General features: G+C 44.2%; 1 protein-coding gene across 1 annotated transcript in view; it reads left to right on the forward strand.

The window, feature by feature from the left end:
* znf804a (zinc finger protein 804A) overlaps nucleotides 1-23125 on the forward strand; it is a 353950-nt gene that overhangs the window by 259878 nt on the left and 70947 nt on the right. The window contains exon 2 of the mRNA XM_068036278.1: nucleotides 13461-13604. Coding sequence (XP_067892379.1) covers nucleotides 13461-13604 — 144 coding nt within the window. The remainder of the gene's footprint in view (nucleotides 1-13460; nucleotides 13605-23125) is intronic.

Below are 23125 nucleotides of genomic sequence, written 5' to 3' on the forward strand. Positions count from 1 at the left end.
AGAAATACTAACTGCTATGTTTGAATCACTGTGTGACTGTCATGTGACAAGCCCCTTCCCATCTGTGGTTTTAAGCTGTCTTTCTGCAGCAGAGAGAGCAGAAGCAACTGGACTCAGGCACATGCAGACCCAAGTGGGGGTCTCTCTCTCTCTCTCTATTACAGCTTTAAAGATTCAATTCCTGCCTGTTGACTGACCACCTTTGCCCACTCTGGCTACAATTAATAACCCCGTTGGAGGAAATCATCTGCATTGCTGTCTCCAAGAGACCCACCAAACCAGTCATCTATCTCTTCAAACTAAAAGCCTCAGGAACACCGAATTCAGCTAGTAGCCAGCTAAATCACCAAACACCACAGACTGGATACCCCTTTTTCTCTATGGGCTCTAACTCAACCAATCTACTTTTTTCCACTCTGTAACCTATTTGTGTGTGTGTGTAAACCTCGTGTGTGTGTGTGTGTGTGTGTGTGTGTGTGTGTGTGTGTGTGTGTGTGTGTGTGTGTGTGTGTGTGTGTGTGTGAGTGAAAGCTGGTGCTTAGTTTATTATTTTCATTAGTTTGGTTTAGGTACAATAAAGTTAACCTCTTTCTTTGTTAAACTCAAGAAAACCTGTCGGATTGGTTCTTGTTATGATCATAGCAAGTAAATAATCAAACACCTACTGAATTGGCCAGTACATCTACTTTAAGAGAGGATTAAACCTGTTGTGGCCAAACAAGGAGAGGGAAAAGAGGGAAGCCCTTCGACCCTTCCTCACTCGACTGAAGCAATAGGAATGACTCTTCTTAGAGGAATCCAAAGGGATATAGTCTGAGAATTTGAGCTAAATTGAGTTAAAGAATATCCAGAAATGTGGAATGCAATCCTAGAAGGCCATAGATGAAAAGTCAATTGAGGTGTTTAAGAAGGGAGATATAACAAAAAGGCAAGGAGCTGGTGTCAAAGAGATAGAGCTGACATTCGAATGTAAATGGTGGAGCAAGTGTGTTGCGCCCAATTCCTGTTTCTCTGCTCCTATAAATTCCTCATAGAGGGAGCAAAGAACTAGTTAGGGGAATGTCACCTACTGAAGAACTATACAGTCTATAGTATTTGCAATAACAATACTGTAACAAAATATTAAGGTTTGATGCAATTTCATTGAGCCTCTGAAAAAGCAAATTTATTTATGTTCGCTATTCATAATGATGGTGGAATAGACAGAAGCCTGAACATGCAAACTATTTAAAAATACATAATTTTAATACTTTAAGCTCCCAAATTTTAGCTTAAGGTTTAAAAATAGACCCTTCACTGTTAAAAGTGACATTTCTTGAATGCCTTTGTATGAATGTTTAATAAATGAATTAATTCAAAGTCTGGTGCAAGTAGAGGTGACTGAATGAACCTCAGTGCAAACTGTTATCTTCTCAGACAGCTCACTGAAGGGAGGTGGTGGCATAGTGGTATTGTCACTGGACTAGTAACCCAGAGACCCAGGGTATTACTCTGGGGACATGGTTCAAATCCCATCATGGCAGAAAATGGAATTTGAATTCAATTAATAAAAATTTGGAAGTAAAAGCTAGTCTAGTGGTGACCATAAAACCATTGTCGATTGTTGTAAAAACCCATCTGGTTCACTAATGCCCTTCATGGAAGGAAATCTGCTGTCCTTTTCTGGCCTACATGTGACTCCAGACCTACAGCAATGTGGTTGACTCTTAAATGCCCTTTGAAATGGCCGAGCAAGCCACTCAATTGTATCAAACCACTACAAAATCAATAAGGAATGAAACCGGACGGACTGCCCGGCATCGACATAGGCACTGGAAACAAAGGCAGACCCTGCAAGGTCCTCCTTATTAACATCTGGGGGCTTGTGCCAAAGTTGGGAGAGCTGTCCCACAGACTAGTCAAGCAGCAGCCTAACATAGTCATACTCACGGAATCATACCTTACAGACAATGTCCCAGACGCCACCATCACCATCCCCGGGTATGTCAGCAGAGGTGGCGGCACAGTGGTATACAGGTGGGATGGAGTTGTCCTGGGAGTCCACAACATTGACTCCAGACCCCATGAAGTCTCATGGCATCAGGTTATGCATGGGCAAGGAAACCTTGTGCTGATTACCATCTCCCTCAGCTGATGACTCAGTACTCCTCGATGTTGATCACCACTTGAAGGAAGCACTGAGAGTGGCAATGGTGCAGAATGTACTCTGGGTGGGGGATTTTGATGTCCATTACTACGAGTGGCTCGGTGTGCTAAAGGACATAGCTGCTAGACTGGGTCTGTGGCAGGTGTTGAGGGAACAACATACTTGACCTCGTCCTCATCAATCTGCCTGTTCCGGATGCTTCTGTCCATGACAGTATTAGTAAGAGTGACCACCACACAGTCCTTGTGAAGGCGATGTCCCGTCTTCAGATTGAGGATACCCTTCATCATGTTGTGTGGCACAACCAACGTGCTAAATGGGATAGATTTTGAACAGATCTAGCAACGCAATCTGGCCACCTGTGAGGCGCTGTGGGGTAGCAGCAGAACTGTACTCAACCACAATCTGTAACCTCATGGCCCAGCACATCGCCCACTTACCAGCAAGCCAGGGATCAACCCTGGTTCAATGAAGAGTGCAGGTGGGCATGGAAGGAGCAGCACCAGGAAAAGGTGTCAACCTGGGGAAGCTACAACTCAGGACTACTTGCATGCCAAACAGCATAAGCAGCAGGCGATAGACAGAGCTAAGTGATCCCACAACCAACAGATCAGATCTAAGATCGGCAGTCCTGCCACATCCAGTCATGAATGGTCGTGGACAATTAAACAACTAACTGGAGGAGGTGGCTCCACAAATATCCCCATCCTCAATGATGGGGAGCCCAGCATATCAGTGTGAAAGATAAAGCCGAAGCATTTGCAACAATGAGATGGTTGTGGTTGTCTGAGCTCCAGGACATCACTGCAGGAGTTTCTCAGGGTAGTGTCCTAGGCCCAACCATCTTCAGCTGCTTCATCAATGTCCTTCCTTCAATCATAAGGTCAGAAGTGAGGATGTTCGTTGATGATTGCAAAATGTTCAGCACCATTTGCGACTCCTCAGATACTGAAGCAGTCCGTGTCTATATGCAGCAAGACCTGGACAATACCCAGGCTTGAGTTGATAAGTGGTAAGTAACATTTGCACCACATAAGTGCCAGGCAATGACTATTTCAAGCAAGAGAGAATTTAACCATCTCCCCTTAACATTCAATGGCATTACCATTGCTGAATCCCCCACTATCAACATTCTGGGGGTTACCATTGATCAAAAACTGAACGGGAGTAGCCATATAAATACCATGGCTACAAGAACAGGTCAGAGGCTAGGAATCCTGCGGTGAGTAACTCACTTCCTGACTCTCCAAAGCCTGTCCACCATCTACAAGGCACAAGTCAGGAGTGTGATGGAATACTCTCCACTTGCCTGGATGGGTGCAGCTCCAACAATACTGAAGAAGCTCGACACCAATCAGGATAAACAGCCTACTTGATTGGCACCCCATCCACAAACATTCACTCCCTCCACCATCGATGCACAGTGGCAGCAGTGTGCACCATCTGCAAGATGTACTGCAGCAACTCACCAAGGCTCCTTAGACAGCATTTTGCAAACCCGTGACCTCTACCACCTAGAAGGACAAGGGCAGCAGATGCAGCAGGTGGGAACACCACCACCTGCAAGTTCCCCTCCAAGCCACACACCATTCTTACTTGGAACTATATCACACTTCCTTCACTGTTGCTGTGTCAAACTCCTGGAACTCCCTTCCTAACAGCACTGTGGGTGTACCTACCCCACATGGCCTGCAGTGGTTCAAGAAGGTGGCTCACCACCACCTTCTCAAAGGCAATTAGGGATGGGCAATAAATGCTGTCCTAGCCAGCGACGCCCACATCCCGTGAACAAATTTTTTAAAAACTGAAAAGTGTTCGGTGCAATTGTAATAAAGAATTATATAAAACATTTACTGATGCATTCTGTGCCTGCTCTGTGTTGCCATGCTTCCCACAGATCGATGCCGGGGCCGTAACTTTGCAGTGTATTTATCAATGACTTGGATGAAGGAATAGAATGTTGTATATCCAATTTCTGAAGATAATACTAAATTAGGAGCTACAGTAAGTTGTGGAGCTGAAAGGAGAAAGTTACAAAGGACGTAGTCAGGTTAAATGAGTGGGGAAAACTATGCCAGATAAAGTTCAATGTAGGGAATTGTGAGGTTATCCACTTTGAAGCCCAGTCAGACAGATCAAAATATGTCCTTATTGTCTAGAGACTAAGAACCATGGAGAAGCAAAGGTATTTTGGGGCCAGGGACATAAATTATTAAAAGCTAGTGAGCAAGTTCTAAAAGCAACCAAAAAGGCTAATAAAAGAAAAAAAAGACTTACATTTATATAGCACCTTTCATGATCATCGGATGTCCCAAAGCAACTTACAGCCAATGAAGTATTTTGAAGTGTAGTCAATGTTGTAATGTGGAAAATGCAGCAGTTAATTTGCACATAGAAAACTCTCACCAATAGCAATGTGATATTGACCAGATAATCTGTTTTTGTGATGTTGATTGAGGAATAAATATTGGCGATCACATTAGGGATAACTCCCCTGCTCTTCTTCAAAATAATGCCATGGGGGGCTGAATTTTATTTGGGTGCCGTGCTCTGTGACGGCGCTCTTTGAACTCAGCGGCGTGCCCGCATTCAGCGGCTGTCACCGAGCCCCTTCGATATTACGCGCGGGGGCTCATTAGCATTACTGAGACGCGCCGCGCCCACCTCCCCCCCTCCCCCCATGTTACGCACTGAGGTCCCTCTGCCGCCGGTAATTTGCAGCGGGCCGTTCTTGATGTCACGGGTTGAGGCGGGTCTCTCCCCACAGAATTTTACCGTTCCCTGCATCGCAACCCATGGCCTCGAGGGGCTGGTAAAATTCAGCCCGGGATCTTTTATGTCCACCTGAAAAGGCAGACAGGGCCTCAGTTTAACATCTCATCCAAAAGACGGCACCTCTGACAGTGCACTCCCTTAGTACTGCACTGTAGTGTCAACCTGGATTATTGCACTCTAGTCCTGGAGTGGGACTTTTCTGACTCAGATGCAAGAGTGCTACCAATTGAGCCATGGCTGGCATAGAATGGAATGCTGGCCTTTGTCTCAAGGGGGAATGGAATAGAAAGGGGAGGAAGGAATCTTTCAGTTGAACAAAGCCTTGGTGAGATCCCATTTGGAGCACTGTGTTCAGTCTAGGGTAGTGTTACGACCAAGGCAGGAGCAGCACACTGTTAATTTAGTCCCACTTCTCCACAGATCACAACATATCAATAAATTTTCCCACTTACCGAAACAGCCAATTAGATTCTCTACTTGTCCGCAGAATAAATCAAACCAACTATGTTTCTTTAATAAATAACAAAATTATCCGTTTATTACTAATATGAAGTAAGTATATACGTGAATTGAGATAGTAAAATCCCGTATTATTATCCTAGCCCTCATGCACACGCACATACATTCAAAAACCAGTTAACTGGGAAAAAAGGGATTTTTGTTTACAGCTGTTACAAAGGAATAGAAGGAATAATAAAAAACTTAGTCTGCAAAGATCTGGAAGGAAGCCCTTTGTTTTGGCAAGGTGCCCCAAAGTCGAATAGTTGGCTGCCACTAGGAATCTTTCCAGGCGAGGTTGATGAACAGTCTGTTTGGGTAGGTGTTCAAAGAAATTGAACTGCAGAAGGTTTCACATAGGTCTTACAGCAGGTGTGCAGCAACAGAGGTTTCAGTACTCACACATTCGATGCAAAGTTCATTTGAAGATGCAAGGTTTCTGCAAATATTCAGGGTTTCTTCAAAATGCAGGAGGCAACAGTACCACTTCATACAGGCTTTTCTTTTCAAGAGCAGGGATTCTTCAAAGAGAGGTAACAGTTTTCTTCTCAACTCCTGGCAGGTCCATTAACACATTTCAATTGCCTCTATTCGTCCAAAAAAACAGCATCTTTTCATAGTTCAAAGTGAAACCAAAACAGTTCCAAGCTACTTCCATGGTAATCATAATTCTTTCTTGTCACAACAAGAAATAGCTCTTAAGTCAAACCCCTTGTGGTTGAACTGAAATCACATGCTTTCCAGTAAAAACCTGTCCACTGGTCAACCTGTTGATGACCCCCCCTCCCCCCCTCCCCGCCTTAAGAAAACACCCAAAGTTCAGCCTCTTCAGTTTTAAAAATATAGATTCTAAGTTTTAACAAAAATTATGGAAACTCTTGTAACAGTAGTGCAACCGCACCTCAGGAAGGATATTTTACAGTGCACATTCACTAGAGTGATACCAGGGCTTAAAGGGTTAAATTACTGGGACAAGTTGAATAAACATTCCCTGTGCTTAGAAAATTGAGGGGTATCAAACTGAGATTTTTAAGCTGATTAAGAAATTTAATCAGGTAGATGTAGAGAAGAGATTTCTGCCAATGGAAGAACCTAAAACTAGGAGGCATAATCTTCAAATTAGAGCTAGACCCTACCGGAGAGATAGCAAGAAGCACTTTTTCACACTACCCGCTTTGGAAATCCACCTAAGGACGGTGGATGCCGTGTCAATTGAAGATTTTAAGACTGAGATTGACATTTTTTTATTAGGTAAGGGTATCAAGGCTTATTGGGCATCTGTTCCCCAGATCCAAAAAGGTTGTGCATTTCCATAGGATATTGTCCACAAGGACAGATCCCAATCAATAAACATTGCTTCTTAAATTGTTGTTGAGCCATTATTCAAAAGTATTTGCATCCTACAGTGGATTAAAAAGTTGTTTGATATTTACACCAATGAAATGGCTCAATGTTAGCTTGAGAAATATTAAAGGATCATTATTACAAATGCTTTATGATTGGCTACTTTTCTGATAAAGTATAACATCACTTTCTATAACAAATCCAGTAGAACAAATTGTACCCAGATAATGGTTTTTCATTCCATCGAGTGTTTCTTTGCAGTTTGTGCTTTTTCTAATGTTTCTAGAAAGATAATTATTAAAAAGCAGAGTGAAAATTTACAAGTTCTGAAAAATGAGAGGCATTTCCAAATTAAATGGCAAGGATTTCATGAGTTCCCTTCCATCAATACTATTACAAGCTAATATGCACATTTCTTTATTTGTGTGCCATGTAACTGTCAAGGTAGTGAGAACATTTTTCCACAAGGCATTACGGGATTGCATCAAATGTTCTCAGATCACAAGTGACACAGGCCAGCTGTAGTTTTAATGTGAAGGATTTTTCAAGGTTAATGCTGCATTCCATCCATAAAATAGTTATTTGTGTTCTGGTATTGAAGCTTCTGGAAAACTGAAGTGTTTATATTAAAAAATGATTCTACAAAGCAGTTGAAAAAATTTTCCAACAAAATTAAATTTCAGTGTTTCTTTTTAGCTGTAGTGTCGAGCTAACAATTAATCAGGATTGCAGTGGTTGTGAAGCAATATTCATGTGTGCATGATCTGTGATGAATCGATATTAAAGAACAAGAAGTATTGAACTAGCTGCAATACCAGATAAAGTAAAACAGGAATTCAATAGGAAAAACTGAAAGGCTCCATCGCTCCTAAATTCATTCTGTAGAAGTAATTCTCTGAACTGTAGGCTGAATCTAGATCAACTATAATTAACATCAGTTATAAGCATTGTTCAGCCATTTTTATGAGACAGGTGGTGCTGTCCAAGGTAAAAGGAGGCAGCATTAAACAATCGCCAATTTTACCAGATTGTATCCAGTGAGGAAATCCAGCTATTATCGAATGAAGATGGTATTGAGCACTTTATCTAGTGTGGATAAGACTATGCAATTTTCATTCTCAAATTGCATTAGAAATCACAGACTGGAAATGATACAAAGTAACACTTTAAAATCTGATAAACATGACAATTTCTAAAAGTGGAATCCTATTCATAACCACTTTTACCTACCTTAGTTTAAATGAGAACAAACAGTTCTGATGAAAGGTCATCAACCTGAAACGTTAACTCTGGGCTGAACTTTACACCGCCCCCCCCCCCCGATGTCAGGGGTGGCAGCAGGAGTGGGAGGGGGGGGGTGGGGGGGGGTGCGGAAAATGCTTCCAGCAGAGGCCCACCACGGGCCTCAACAGCGGGAAGGCCCGACCCAATATTGCCGGCGACGGTAAGGCCTCTTGGCTGCTCCCCCGCCGCTCGGCAATGGGAGCCCCATTTAAATATTTGAATTTATTTATTTTACTCGCTGCCACCGTCTGTCCCGCTCCAATATTGGTGCTGCTGGCTGGCACTCCCGAGCCTTCGAGTCCCCACCTGGGGATCCAAGGCGGAAGATTGGTTGGGAGGGGGAAACAGGTAAGTGCGGGGGGTGGGGAGCAGGGTCAAACTCATCCGATTGGTGTAGGGGCTGGTGGGAAAGGATAAAGCGCATAGTTTATGTACTGTGGCGGTGGTTGTGGGGGGGAAGGTCAGGTGCACAAAGTAAGTATTTCGGTGGGGGAGTAGGCAAGGAATTAATTATATGGTTATTGGGGGGCTGGGAGAGGGGCTGGAAGTATTTTAGTTAATTTTTTCAAATAAATTTTAAATGACTATTTCTTTAAATATTACAATTGAAATGTAGGGCTCGAAGTCCTTTAAAAACACATCAGCGCCTGTGCAAAGGCTGCTGACGCCATTGCCAGGGACAGACAGCCCGCCCCTTCCACATCATCAGGGTGGGCGGTCGGTCCCAGCCATTTAATTGAGCCGTCACATTGAATATCGCGGCTGCTCCGCGACGTGCGGTCCACACGGCAGATCACCATTGTTATGTCCTCCACCAATTTTGGTAGCGGACATGTAAAATCCAGCCCTCTGGTTCTCTCTCCACAGATGCTGCCAGACCTGCTGAGTATTTCCAGCACTTTATGTTTTCATTTCTGATTTCCAGCCTCCACAGTATTTTGCTTTTACTACATATTACTAGTTATGCAAAAGCAAAATACTGCGGATGATGGAAATTTGAAATAAAAACCGAAAATGCTGGAAATACTCAGCAGGCAGAGTTAATGGACTGGATTTTTCCAAAAGCCAGGTAGTCCCGCCACTGGGACTGAAAGTGGGTCCTGAGCCTCTGCAGACAGACAGCAGGATCCCAGGCAGGATTTTACCAATTATGTGGCTGCCACTGGGACGGCCGTCCAATTGAAGACAGCAGCCTGCCTCTGAGCTGCCGGCCCAATCAAAGGCTTGGCAGCTCGGTAGTCTCGGCAGTGCCACCAATTGAGGTGGCTGCTGCTGAGGCTGCAGGGAGAAAAAGAGGGCACCTCCATGTTCAGGTGCCCTCGAAGGCCAGGTAGTTTTTTTTTAACTGTCCCGGGGCCAGGCAGGCAGGCCCTGGTGGTGAGAGAGGTAAAACCTCCAGCAGCTTTGTTGGAGCCATGGGGATGTTCATTGCTGCCAGGGGCCCCTCCGTGGGCCATGAAGTGGCCATAAACAAGGCCCCCCCCCCCTCCACCCCCAGGAATCCGCTGCATAGCAGCCATGGTTTATCTGGTGGTCTCACCACACAATAGGACCCATCCCAATGCTGGTAAATTGCCAGTGGGGGCGGGATATGGCTGTTTATTGGCCAATTAATTGGTTTGATTGACCTCCTGAACCCATTGCTATTTTACCAGCCCTTCCAGCTCCCAGCCTGTCTCCAGAGGGCTGGTAAAATCCAGCCAAATGCTTCAGCTTGTTGACCTTTCACCAAAATTGGAAAAGGTTAGTGATATAACAGGTTTTAAGCAAGTGCAGTCTGGAAAAGGTGGTGTGATGGTCAGGGAAGAAAGACCAAAAGAGCAGATCTGTGATAGGGTGGAAGGCAGGAGAGATTAAATGACAAAATGGATGATCGTGCAAAGCAAAAGAGGGTGGTAATAGGACAAGTAAAGAGACAAAAATGGGTCCAGAGCAGCTGTAAATGATCACAGCAGAATCGTCAGCAACAGCTGCTGTCTGAGAAAATGGGAAATAGTTCAACTCTGTAAATCTGGGAGGTTGTAAATCGCTTCATCAAAAGGCGAAATGCTATTCCTTGAGCCTCCGTTGAAGTATATTAGAGTAGTGAAGGAGGCCGAGGACAGAGAGGTCAGAGTGGGAGTGAGGCAGAGAATTAAAATGACAGGTGATTGGAAGCTCAGGGTCACATTTGCAGATTGAACAGAGGTGTTACGTAAAGCAATTACCCAATCCGCATTTAGTCTCCCCAGTGTAGAGAAGACCACATCGTGAGCAGTGAATACAGTATATTAAACTGAAAAAAGTACAAGTAAATCACTGTTTCACCTGGAAGCAGAATTGGGGGCATGGACAGTGGGAAGGGAGGAAGTAAAATGGCAAGTGCTGCATCTCCTGCATTTGCATGGAAAGATGCCATTGAAAGGGGAGCAGATATTGGGGAGATTGAAGAGTGGGTCAGGGTGTCACGGAGTGAACAGTCCCTTTGGAATGCTGAAAGGTGTTGGGAAGGGAAGATGTGTTTCGTGGTGGTATCACGCTGGAGGTGGCGGAAATGGTGGAGGATGATCCATTGATTGTGGAGGCTGGTGGAGTGGAAGGTGAGGACAAGGGAAACCTTATCATGGTTCTGGGTGGGAGAGGAAAAGGCGAGAGCAGAAGTGCAGGAAATGGAATGGACACAATTGAGAACCGTGTCAACCATGGTTGGGGGGCTCCTCAGTTCCAGAAAAAGGAAGACATATCAAAAGCTCTGGTATGAAAGGTGGCATTGTCAGAACAGATATGATGGAGCCAGAGAAACTGAAAGAATGGAGTAGAATCCTTGGAGGAAACAGGGTGAAAGGAAATGTAATCAAGGTAGCTGTGGGAGTCAGTGGGCTTGTAGGAGATATCCCCGAAATGGAGATGAAGAAGTTGAGGAAGGGAGTGGAGTTGCAGCATGTGAAATGAGGGAAGAATGGAAATTGGAAACCATATTGACGAAATTATTAGTTATACATTTGTGACAATGGCAGCAAGGTGGAGAAGAGAAACAATGAAAAACATTATGGTACTGTGGAGAAAGTGGCTGTCAAAGAAAGCAAGATGAAGTTCAGAAATGGGGGAGAAATAGAGTATTCCATTTTTTTTCAGAATAGACAGGTACTTTAGTAGCTCCAGGCAAGAGTCCTGAATGTGTTCTCCCAGGAGGCAGTGTAAGGGATAAAGCAGAACAATTGCAAAAAAAAAAAATTAAACAGGGAATGAAAACAGACCCGAGTCATAGTTCGTGTTGAAATGATAAGAAACAGAATTGAGATCTTATTAATACGACTTTTAGCAATTAGGAGATAGATGAAAAAGTAGGACCTCCAGTTAGTAATCTTAGTGCCACATGGTCATTCGGATAGGAATAGTAAGGTAAAGGAGGTAAATGTGTGGCTGGGGTGAAGATATAGGAAAAAAGAGATCAGATTCCTGCAACATTGGAATCTGTTCCAGGACTGGAGTAGCATATACAGGTCAGATGGGCTTCAGCATTGTCCTCAGTGGGTGAATAACTAGAATTGAAACTAATATGGGAAAAAGGAGAGAATAAATAAAGAGAAAAAAAAGGAAAAGGACAAGAGCTTTAGGAAAACCAAAAGTGAAAAAGAGCAAAGCAATAAAGAATATATCAGAATGACAGAGAAGTAAAATGAGTAAGAATGTCAAATGAAGGCAGCTTTGAATTCAATGTAAATATACAAATTATTCTCAAAAAATTGATGAACTGCAAGCACAAATTGTAATGAGAGCATGATATAATAGCATGATATAATTAATAGCTGATATAATTAACATAGACATAGCTTGGGCTACAGAAGGACTGGAAGCTAAACATTCCTAGCTACAAAACATTCAGGAACAATAAGACAGAAAAAAAGAGGTCTTGCAGCATTATCAAACATTCCATTACAGCACACAAATGTAAACATGATGTATGAGATGGTGAAAAACTCAACATATTTGCTTAGAGTTAAGGAATAAGAACAAAACTGCAACTCTATTGGGGGTTTAATATAGACTGACAAAAATGGGAAAGGAGATAGATAATAAGAAAAAATATAATTACGTAGCATAGAAAATAAAGAGGGGAAGCAAAAAAGGAAAAGCTTAGAAGGTACGTGAAAAATAGTAGCAAGGAACATAGTGAGAAAATAATAAAAGGTTTTAGAGATACTTACGGAGGATAAAGAAGTGCTGGAAGTATTAAATGTAGTATGTTTTTTTATTTTTTACAAAGGAATGTGGTAATGGGAATGGGTACTAAGCATGGGGAGATGCAGCAATTCAATAGATTAAATGAATGTAGATAAGTATGTAGTACTAAAATAATGATGAATTCAAAGTGAAAAAAACACTAAGCCTCAATGGCACAAATTCAAAAGCTCCAACCTTTAACATAGATTGTTACCGCAGGTCCAAAGGCACAGACGTGTGAAAACTTGCCTAATCATAATATTGGATAGTTCTTTGGAAGCACCCAAATTACAGTATGTCATGCTTTCAATGTTACCGCATGAAAGAAGGTATGTCTGGGTGATCAAAGGCCAGCATTGCTCCATTGTCCACACCCATCTAGAGATCACCAACATATCTATAGCTTTGTTGCAACTAGCCAGCAATGACCATTGGGAACTCTTTGGCTTAGGAAACTTGAAAAATGCAATTTAATTTTATGTAAGACTACTGCAATTCCACTTACATCAAGGTTAAATAATTTGCATAAATTTAAAATGCAGTAATGAGAGTATTAATGATCAAGGTTTTGACAGAAGCCATTACCACAAATTTAACGTCTATTTAGAAGTTTATTTATTTTTTTCTTCCTCATAGTTGTTAAATTTTTGAATCGCTGAAAGAATAAATCATCAATATATTAAAATATGGCTCAATAATTATTGATTTATATTCACTACTTCTGAAAGTGGTATTAGCTAATTTTGCAGAGCAATATAGAAAAGTGGCCAAGGCTTAAGCTATGTAAGTCATAGAGAAGGATTTTAAAGCTTGCAAAAATGCTAATGCATAAACATTAACATCGTAATATAACTATTGAATGTCAGTTAATGTTTAGATTCATAAAACAGTGTTTAGATACCATGTTATGTTTTGAAAAGTTATATGATTAAATTTAGTCTTAGTTTGGTACAAATTACTGCTCATGTCATGTATTGCTGGCTCTGAGGAAAAATGACAAAGCATTTTTAAATATTAATGTTTGAGTTTCAAATTGCTTATATTTATTTCACTAGCATTTTTAATCAAAAAAAATATATGTACAAGGAGTCAGAGTATTAGAAGCTTAGGGCTGCATAATTACTGTATGTTCAGCAGAGCTCCACAGAGTTCCAGAATGTTTTGAAATGCAATATCCTTTGGAATGATAAATGCTTTGATTTCTTCACAGGACTATCCTGAAAAGGAAAAAGCAATAGCAAAGGCCTTGGAGGATCTGAAGGCCAACTTTTACTGTGAATTGTGTGACAAACAGTATTACAAACATCAAGAATTTGATAACCACATAAACTCTTATGATCATGCTCACAAGCAGGTAAGGAAATAGTCCTTGTATTGAGATGACAGATAGAATTCAGTACAGGAACATATGTATTTAACACATTCACTACATGTGATTCTCACTGTAATTCCTGATCCTTGAATAATATATACAATTCTTACATTAATTAAATAGTGTGGATGCAGAATATGAAGAGTGATATCACAGTGTCAGTGAATTAACAACTTCAGTTTGTTTCAGTTCAATATGTTTTCTTTCTGTGTTCCTTGTTTGAAAGTACACTTTTAAAAAGTATCTCCACTCTATCTTTTTCAGTGACTAATTTTATGGTGTAGCTATACTGTCACTCATGCATCAATATAAAATTGTTTCCTGTGTGCAATCGAAGTAAAAGTGGTAACATAACTCAACAATGAACCAAACTGACATCTGAGTCTCAAGTACATGAAAGCCATCTGAAGTATGCAGTCTCACGGAACCAGCAGTTGCAATGTGTTGCAATAATACTCCAGCCAGGAACAGAGCCTCATTTTAAAAATGGTCAGGTAGCCCATTAGCCTCCTGGAAACGTTAAAAACTTACTTTTCCATGCTTTTAATGTTAGGAGAAAGCAGACACTTAAACCCATATTCACTAACATTAAAAAGTCTGGAGATTGTAGTTCTGAACATGTTGAAGCATAATTCAATGAGAGATAGAACGTAGAACATAGAACATTACAGCGCAGTACAGGCCCTTTGGCCCTCGATGTTGCGCCGACCTGTGAAACCATCTGACCTAAACTATTCCATTTTCATCCATATGTCTATCCAATGACCACTTAAAGGCCCTTAAAGTTGGCGAGTCTACCACTGTTGCAGGCAGGGCGTTCCACGCCCCTACTACTCTCTGAGTAAAGAAACTACCTCTGACATCTGTCCTATATCTATCACCCCTCAACTTAAAGCTATGTCCCCTCGTGTTTGCCATCACCATCCGAGGAAAAAGACTCTCACTATCCACCCTATCTCACCCTCTGATTATCTTATATGTCTCTATTAAGTCACCTCTCCTCCTCCTTCTCTCTAACGCAAAGATGCAATTGACAGTTTGGGCAGAAATTTCGAGAGAAATTCCCAGAGGAAGTGGGACCGGAAGCGGCCACGGACACAAAATTGGATCCTGGTACTGTGGACTGGCTGTCCGACGTGGTCCCACCTCCCAGTGATATATAAGGAGGTATTGGACCTGTATACTGGAAAGCTGCACAAATGCAGTGGTTTTGCAAGTTAGCATGTAAATGAGGTACTTAACAGCCAGTTAAAGGGTAGAAAGCTATTTTGATTGCAGACACCGGGACCACGAAGGGTTGTGACCACATCCCTAAGTAGGTGGCATCATTGCAGTGGGCAGCCAATCATGGAGTTGGATCCACTTAACATAAGTGCGTTAAAGGGGAATGACTCAGAGAGTTCTCAGGTAGAGGTAACTCTGTAGGCACTGGAGCACTTGCGGGGAGTGACCAAACGTGGAGATGGGGCTGAGCTACTCGGATTTGGGGACAAACTGCAATGAAGAGCAGCTGCTCACATAGCAGGATGCATTTTACCGGACTCCCGACATCAGGCTCCGTCGTGGGGGTGGGGTGGGGTGGGCTGGATCATGGTTCTGGCAGAGGTCTGCCATGGAGTCCGACGCCAGGAGGGCCGGGCCCGTTCATCCTGGCGGCAGCAAGGCTCCGTGGTGACCCCCACCGCTGGGTGATGGGATCAGGGTTTGCATATTGAAATGAGCACCATGAATACATTTAAATAAACTTACCTTCCACCTTCAGGGCCCGCCGCGATCTTCAGTGCAGCAGCCAGCACACCCGCGCCTTCACTTCCCCGTCTGGGGAAAGCAAGCGTGACACTGGTGGGGAGAGGGAATGTAAGATTTTTGGTGCGGGGCAGGGGGGAAATGGAGTCAAATAATCATCATGAGTGTAGGGGATGGTGGGAAGGGGTGAACTGTGTAGTTGGTTGTGGGGGAAGGTCATATTTGTAAGGTAAGTGTTTTGGGGGGGACAGACAGATTCTTTACTTTATTGCTATTGGCAGGGTGTTGGAAAGGGGCATTAGAATTTTGTTTGCAACAGTGGGGGGGGGGGGGGGGTCTCTAAAAATTTAAATCTAACCATCTACCAGCAGGGCTCGCTGCTTTATAAAGATGGCACCAGCGCCTGCGCACAGGCAGCTGACGCCATTGCCAGCGTCAGACAGCCCATCCCTTCTACGTGATTGGGGAGGAAGGGGGTGCAGGCTGATCCGGGCACAGTAAATAGCAGAGGCACGGGCCACCATTTTTGGGTGACGGCAGGCACTTAAAATCCAGCCCAACAAGTGCAGACCAGTGGCACTCAGGTACGCAGAGGTTTTGGACAAGGGGTAGGGAAGGAATGAAAGTGATACACTCCTGAAGGGTATACTGACAATGAGTTAGCTTCGTGAATCAAACAGAGTATCAGTGTCTCAGAAGAATGCACCTATCAAGGCAAATGGAAGCAGAGTTCTGTGTCTGTTTAGTTTAGTTTAGTTTAGAGATACAGCACTGAAACAGGCCCTTCGGCCCACCGAGTCTGTGCCGACCATCAACCACCCATTTATACTAATCCTACACTAATTCCATATTCCTACCACATCCCCACCTGTCCCTATATTTCCCTACCACCTACCTATACTAGGGGCAATTGCTAATGGCCAATTTACCTATCAACCTGCAAGTCTTTTGGCATGTGGGAGTAAACCGGAGCACCCAGAGGAAACCCACGCAGACACAGGGAGAACTTGCAAACTCCACACAGGCAGTACCCAGAATTGAACCCGGGTCGCTGGAGCTGTGAGGCTGCGGTGCTAACCACTGCACCACTGTGCCATCCTGGTGTGGGGCCACCTCACTCCTTGCCGGTCATGGCAGCATGCCCTGCCAGTTGCTGCCAAAGTGACCATGGTACTGAACTTCTTTGCCTCTGGGTTCTTCCAAGGGGTGGCAGCTGACCTCACTGGCATCTCACCATCGGCTGCTCACCACAGCATGCGGATGGCCACAGATGCTCTGTTTGAGAGGGCATTGGATTACATTGTGTCCTCCACTGATGAAGCTATACAGACAGAAAGGGCAGTGGGATTTGCCTCCATCACTGGACTCCTTCAGGTGCAGGGGCTGTTGACTGCACCCATGTGGCTATCAAGGCACCATCAGAGCAGCTAGGGGCATTCATATACAGGATGGATTCCATTCTCTCAATGTTCAACTTGTACTTGACCACCAGAACCATTTCCTCTAGGTCTGTGCACAGCATCCGGGCAGTTGCCGTGACTCCTCATCGTTGGGCAATCGCAGGTACCGCAGCCTTTCATGCCAATGGAGAGATTACATTGATGGCTCTAGAGAACAAGGGCTATCCATTGAACAAAAACAAGAAATGCTGGAATCACTCAGCAGGTCTGGCAGCATCTGTGGAAAGAGAAGCAGAGTTAACGTTTCGGATCAGTGACCCTTCTTCGGAACTAACAAATATTAGAAAAGTCACAGATTATAAACAAGTGAGGTGGGGGTGGGGCAAGAGATAACAAAGGAGAAGGTGCAGATTGGACCAGGCCACATAGCTGACCAAAAGGTCACGGAGCAAAGGCAAACAATATGTTAATGGTGTGTTGAAAGACAAAGCATTAGTACAGATTAGGTGTGAATACACTGAATATTGAACAGCAGCAAATGCAAACCTTTAGAAAAACAACCTGAAAAAAACATTGAACAGATGGCTGCTAACACCTATACACCACCCCTCAACAGAGACACAGAGACACTACAACCACTGCCATCTCAGCACATTTAGTAGACTATTGGACTGTTGAACTTTGAACATTTACCGATTAGGCACACTACAGCCTGCCGGACTGAACATTGAGTTCAATAATTTCAGAGCATGACGGGCCCCCCATTTTACTTTTATTTTTAGTTATTTTTTTCTTTTTCCTTTTTTTATATACATATATTCTTTTGTGTTTATTTTATTTTATTTCATCTTAGTTTGTTCAGTTTGCTTACCCACTTTTTTTCATGTTTGTATTTGCGGCTGTTCAATTTTCAGTCCGTTAACACCCTTTCTGTATTAATGCTTTGTCTTTCAACACACCATTAACATATCTTTGCTCCATGACCTTTTGGTCAGCTATTCTGTGACCTTGTCCTATCTACACCTTCTCCTTTGTTATCTCTTGCCCCACCCCCACTTTACTTGCTGATAACCTTTTACATTTCTAATATTTGCCTGTTCTGAAGAAGGGTCACTGACCTGAAACGTTAACTCTGCTTCTCTCTCCACAGATGCTGCCAGACCTGCTGAGTATTTCCTGCATTTCTTGTCTTTATTTCAGATTTCCAGCAGATTTCCAGCATCCGCAGTATTTTGCTTTTAATTGGACTGTTGACGATGTGGTTCAGGTGCCTTGACTGGTCGGGGGCCTCCAGAGAGGTATGGATCTCAACGAAGGAGAAGTGGAGGAGCAGCACACTTCCTTGGAGGAGGAGGAGGAGGAGGAAGAAGTGGAGTAGGATGAACCAGCCTTGCAAAGAGCTCCAGAGGTCTGGTTAAGGCCTCAAGGCATTAATCAAGTTGGAAGGGATGCTCGAGTTGCTCTGATTCAGGCATATTACTCCTGAGGTCTCCTCAATGTGGAAGACAAGTTTTTCATGACCTTACCTTTCTATAGGGGAGGGTGTGAATCCAAAATGCAACCAAATCATAGAGATTGCATTGGTCCCAAATTGCCTGGAAGACAAATCTCCAATTGCCACATTGTCAGCTAACACACTCATTTGCATCTCTTCCCCACCTCATAATTCGTCCGCCTTTAAGCTATCAACCATTAGAATCACACCAGTCTGGCTGCAATAATAATCAATTTCATTAGAATACATTGATTCATTTTAACAAATCAAAAGCATAACAAAAGTCACCCAAGTGAGCTAAACTGTGAGATTACTGCTGTGGAGGCCTCCTATCTTGGCCACTCTTCCAGGGTGCTCCCCTTATGGAAGAGTCTGAGGTGGAGGCAGGTTGTTCACATGTGTGTGAATGAGACTGAGATGCTAAGGCGGTCATCCTCGTTGCTGCGGTGCATGTGTGGACACTGGAAAAGGCGGCCCCATTTGTGACGATGCAGAGGCAGCCGATACCATAGAGTCTTTCTGCATTGATGGCACCTCAGTTGGAGGCGTCAATGGGGTGTCAGATGATGAAGGTGCCCCATGACGGGTGGTTCCCTCACACTCATCACTATCTGCTTCAGCCCTTTCATGGCCTGCTTGAACGTCAGAGTAGACGACCAGCTGGGGCGCACCCGTCATCCACTCCATACATCTTTGCACCATCAGTGCCACTGGCTGGTCGATGCGACATAAAGTGGCAATCATTGCCTGGCAGTCAGTGCACTGCTGCTGTATTGACTCTGTTTTTCCGCCTCTGCTTCTCCGAGAGATTGGGCACGCTCTAAATGAATGAGCTCATGCACTCATATGCTCTAAACAGGGCGAAGCACAAGCCATGGACGGACTCCTCCATTCTCTGCCCACAACTCTGCAAAACTTCAGGGAACTCCAACATTCAAGCACACATCTCCCAGTGCTGATCTCGGAAGACATGCCTTGTGTGTGACACCCGAGGCTCTGCATCTCTGTCCAGCTGAGCATGAGCTTTCTCTGTGATGTGTTGCTCACCCTGTGCCACCCATTCTAGGACAGGAACTGCCTTTGTTGAGTTATCCTGTGCCTATGACTGTGTGACGTACAGGCATGCTGCTAAAACTCTCCAAAATCATCTGCTGTGTGAAAACCCTGCAAGTAATCAACTCCATGATCCGTGTGCATTTTGGAGATCAAATCAGCCGTCCACGCATAACCAACAAGGGGCTCCCACAAGGATCAGTTCTTTCACTGGCCCTCTTCAACATATATACCAGTGACCTCCCTCCCACAAAGTCACGGCTCTTCATATGTGTTGGCCCTGGCTTTTCAGGCTAAAGAACTTCAGGACTTTGAGAAAACACTCACTGAAGATCTATGTTCTCTGGAAGACTACTTCAGAAAATGCAGACTCCGACCAAATAACGCCAAGACTGTCATTTTAGCCTTCCACCTGAACAACTCAAAGGCTAGGGAAGAACTTCATGTCCAATTCTGCGGCCGACTACTCACCCATGATCCAACGCTAAAATATCTTGGCATCACTCTCCACCATACATTGACCTACCGGCAACACCTCCAGAACACCGAAGCCAAGGTCAAGACAAGAGTGAATCTCATAAGGAAACTGGTGGGTACCACCTGGGGCAGCAGAGCCAACACACTATGCATTGCTTCACTTGCCCTGGTCTACCCAACAGCAGAGTACTGCTGTTCAACCCGGCACGGGAGCCACCACACAAACATGGTAGATATCCACCTCCGGGAAATCATGAGGAATATTTCTGGAATGTTGAGACCGACACAGCTCGAATGGCTTCCTGTGCTAGCACATATTGAACCTTCAGATGTCCGCAGGGAAACCATTCTGCTCAAAGAACACCACCAGCTGACAGTTAACGTAGAACTCCCATTGATACAGGACTGCAAAAAAAACTCACACACTCACCTGAAATCTCATAGCCGCTACTGGAACACACTCCACACCCTACAAACTGACAACAACCTGGTGGCGCAGCTCCTGGCTGACTGCTAACATTATCACAGTGTCGTAATCGACCCCATATTTCAAACTCCCACAGAAAATCTGGACAACGCTCAATTGCTTGAGGATGGGTCAGGGAAGATGTGTCCATTTTCTCCACATGTGGAACAGCTTAAATTGTGACTGTGATTACCCAAGTCAGACCATCACCCACAAATTGAACTTTCGCCCTGGTGGCATCACAACCATTCACACTGCATCAGCTGAAGCCGTTCAATGGATTGTTAACCTTAACATCGAACTATAACTGCTTCCTCAGCATTGTGAAAATATATATATTTTTATTTTTATACACACATACCCGTTCTATGATTGGTTGAGGGCCCACTGAAGTGAGTGTGTCTGTGCTAGTGGAGAGTGTGTTTGACTGGGGTGAAGGTACAAATCTGCTCGCATCTTCCTATCTGCAGACAATGCCAATGCCAATGCTGTCGCTCAGGCCTGTGTTGCTTTCCCCTCAACATCTGGCCCTGTGGGAGACATAAGAAGGTGGTTATACTAAATCACCTCTGTTATTATCTGCTTCTGAAGAGCTGAAGCAGGCCCTTAGAGCCACTGCTTTGGCTTGAAGAAAACCAGAGAGCAGCAACTCCAACTCCGTCATCTGAAAATATTCAGATCTTTTCACCCTGTCTTGGGGGGACTCCCCTCTCACCATCGCCCACTGCCTCATGTTCTGCCACCCTGGTCAGGTCAAGGGTCGCCTCCTGCATTATTGTCAGAATGGCCAGATTTGGAACTCCACCACCCAACTGAGCTTTTTCTGTGGCATTATGCGCTCTCTTCTCCTGCAAAGTCAAGAGGGTGAGAGGTAAGACCAATGTGCACTCCCTCACTCGATCCAGCTACAGAAACACATGTGATGTCACTAACCTCAGTGTTGCCTCCTGCTCTTCTGATAGAGATGGGAGCTTTGCCCACGGCTCAGTGATGCTCCAGGGTATACATATATTGACTGTTCAGGAAGTCTATGCATTCTCAGGATGCTCAACTTGCTTGTATGCCTGTGCCTGCAGATCTGGAAGCCTGTCATCTGGGAGCAGCACTGCACTGACCTTGGTAGTCTGCAGTTGGTCGTTAAAGTGTTTGTGGCACTGAATCCAGCTCCTCCTCACAACGCTACATCCACTCACTTCCTCTGCCACCTCCAGCTAAGACTGTTTTGTCTCACTGGCTGGCCTTCTGCCACTCGCCAGGAATAGAATGTTGCAATATGTTGACACCATCCCAAGAGAGCATCAAGGTAGGCATCACTAAAGTGGGGTGGGGTGGGGAGGGGGGGATCGCACCGGCATGGGTGTCTTATCCTTCTGCGAGCACGATATTCCTCTCCTTCTGCCACCTCTTCCTAAATTGGCAACCACAATTATGGCTGCCGGCTCCTTTTTAAACCGTGCCCACCTCTCTGCTGCCCTGCCTATTTCCTGCCTCTACTGCCCTAATTGGGTGTCCAATGAGCCCCATGGCTTGTTTGTTTAAAATAGCATTGCTCATCAGGCGCCGACACAATAAGGGGCCCAGAAATGCACCTGAAATTGGGTGTCCTGAGCCTGGAACAAAAAGTTTGCCATGTAACTCGGGTCTGCCAGTTGAACATTGCACTCAATGGATGCCCATCTTAGGTTACTTTCAATATTAGTGCATAATGACAAATTTTATGAAGCTTTGTGCCAGAAGAGGAGCCTCACAACATTTACACTATATTGTGTCTGTGATCTCACTGAATGCAGTATATTGATTTTTAGATACTGGCTATTATCACCTGTAAATTGAACCAATCAACAAACTAGACATCACCGACTGGCCAAAGGCAATGAATAGTGTGTCTTTTCAATGTAAGATACATCCACTCCTGCTCTTAGACAGCACCAGGCCAGGCTCAATCCAATTCAATGAAATCTCATTTTCTGGTTAAGCCTGATTCAATGCAACCCTACTGCCAGACCAGACCCTCTTTACTCTTAGACACTACCTGATCAGGCACAATTTCAATATTAGGCATAACCTGACCCAAAGCAGCTGTCAGCCAGAAAACCAACTACAAGATCAGTTCCAGCACCAGCTAATCCTCTTAGCAGGTGCTCGCGAATGTCTCTCAACTGCCACAAGATAAGCTCTTGCCAATGAGATCAACTGGGATTAGAATGGCTCACCTCCTGGCATTCTGGTTGATGTTGCGGCTAAGCCAGGTTTGGTTGTACTCTGTCTGACAATAAGTTTGTGCCAGATTGAAGTGTTACTTATTTACCTCTGAGGTTCTGCTCTGTTCGCACATTCAGAGAACAGCACCCTGAGCACAATCGTTCACCCTATGACCATGCCATATATTCCTTGTCTTACTTTCAAAGTATGTATGGCATATGTGGTTCCCTATATATTGTACAGTTATCGAGTCGCTCTGAACAGGCTCCAGAAGCTGGCCGAGCGCGTCTACCCTGAGGCACAGTGTGGCTTTCGTGCAGAGAGATCGACTATTGACATGCTGTTCTCCCTTCGTCAGATACAGGAGAAATGCCGTGAACAACAGATGCCCCTCTACATTGCTTTCATTGATCTCACCAAAGCCTTTGACCTCGTCAGCAGACGTGGTCTCTTCAGACTACTAGAAAAGATCGGATGTCCACCAAAGCTACTAAGTATCATCACCTCATTCCATGACAATATGAAAGGCACAATTCAACATGGTGGCTCCTCATCAGAGCCCTTTCCTATCCTGAGTGGTGTGAAACAGGGCTGTGTTCTCGCACCCACACTTTTTGGGATTTTCTTCTCCCTGCTGCTTTCACATGCGTTCAAATCCTCTGAA

The sequence above is a fragment of the Heterodontus francisci genome, chromosome 7 (genome assembly GCF_036365525.1).
Source record: "Heterodontus francisci isolate sHetFra1 chromosome 7, sHetFra1.hap1, whole genome shotgun sequence".
In the NCBI taxonomy this organism is placed as follows: domain Eukaryota; kingdom Metazoa; phylum Chordata; class Chondrichthyes; order Heterodontiformes; family Heterodontidae; genus Heterodontus; species Heterodontus francisci.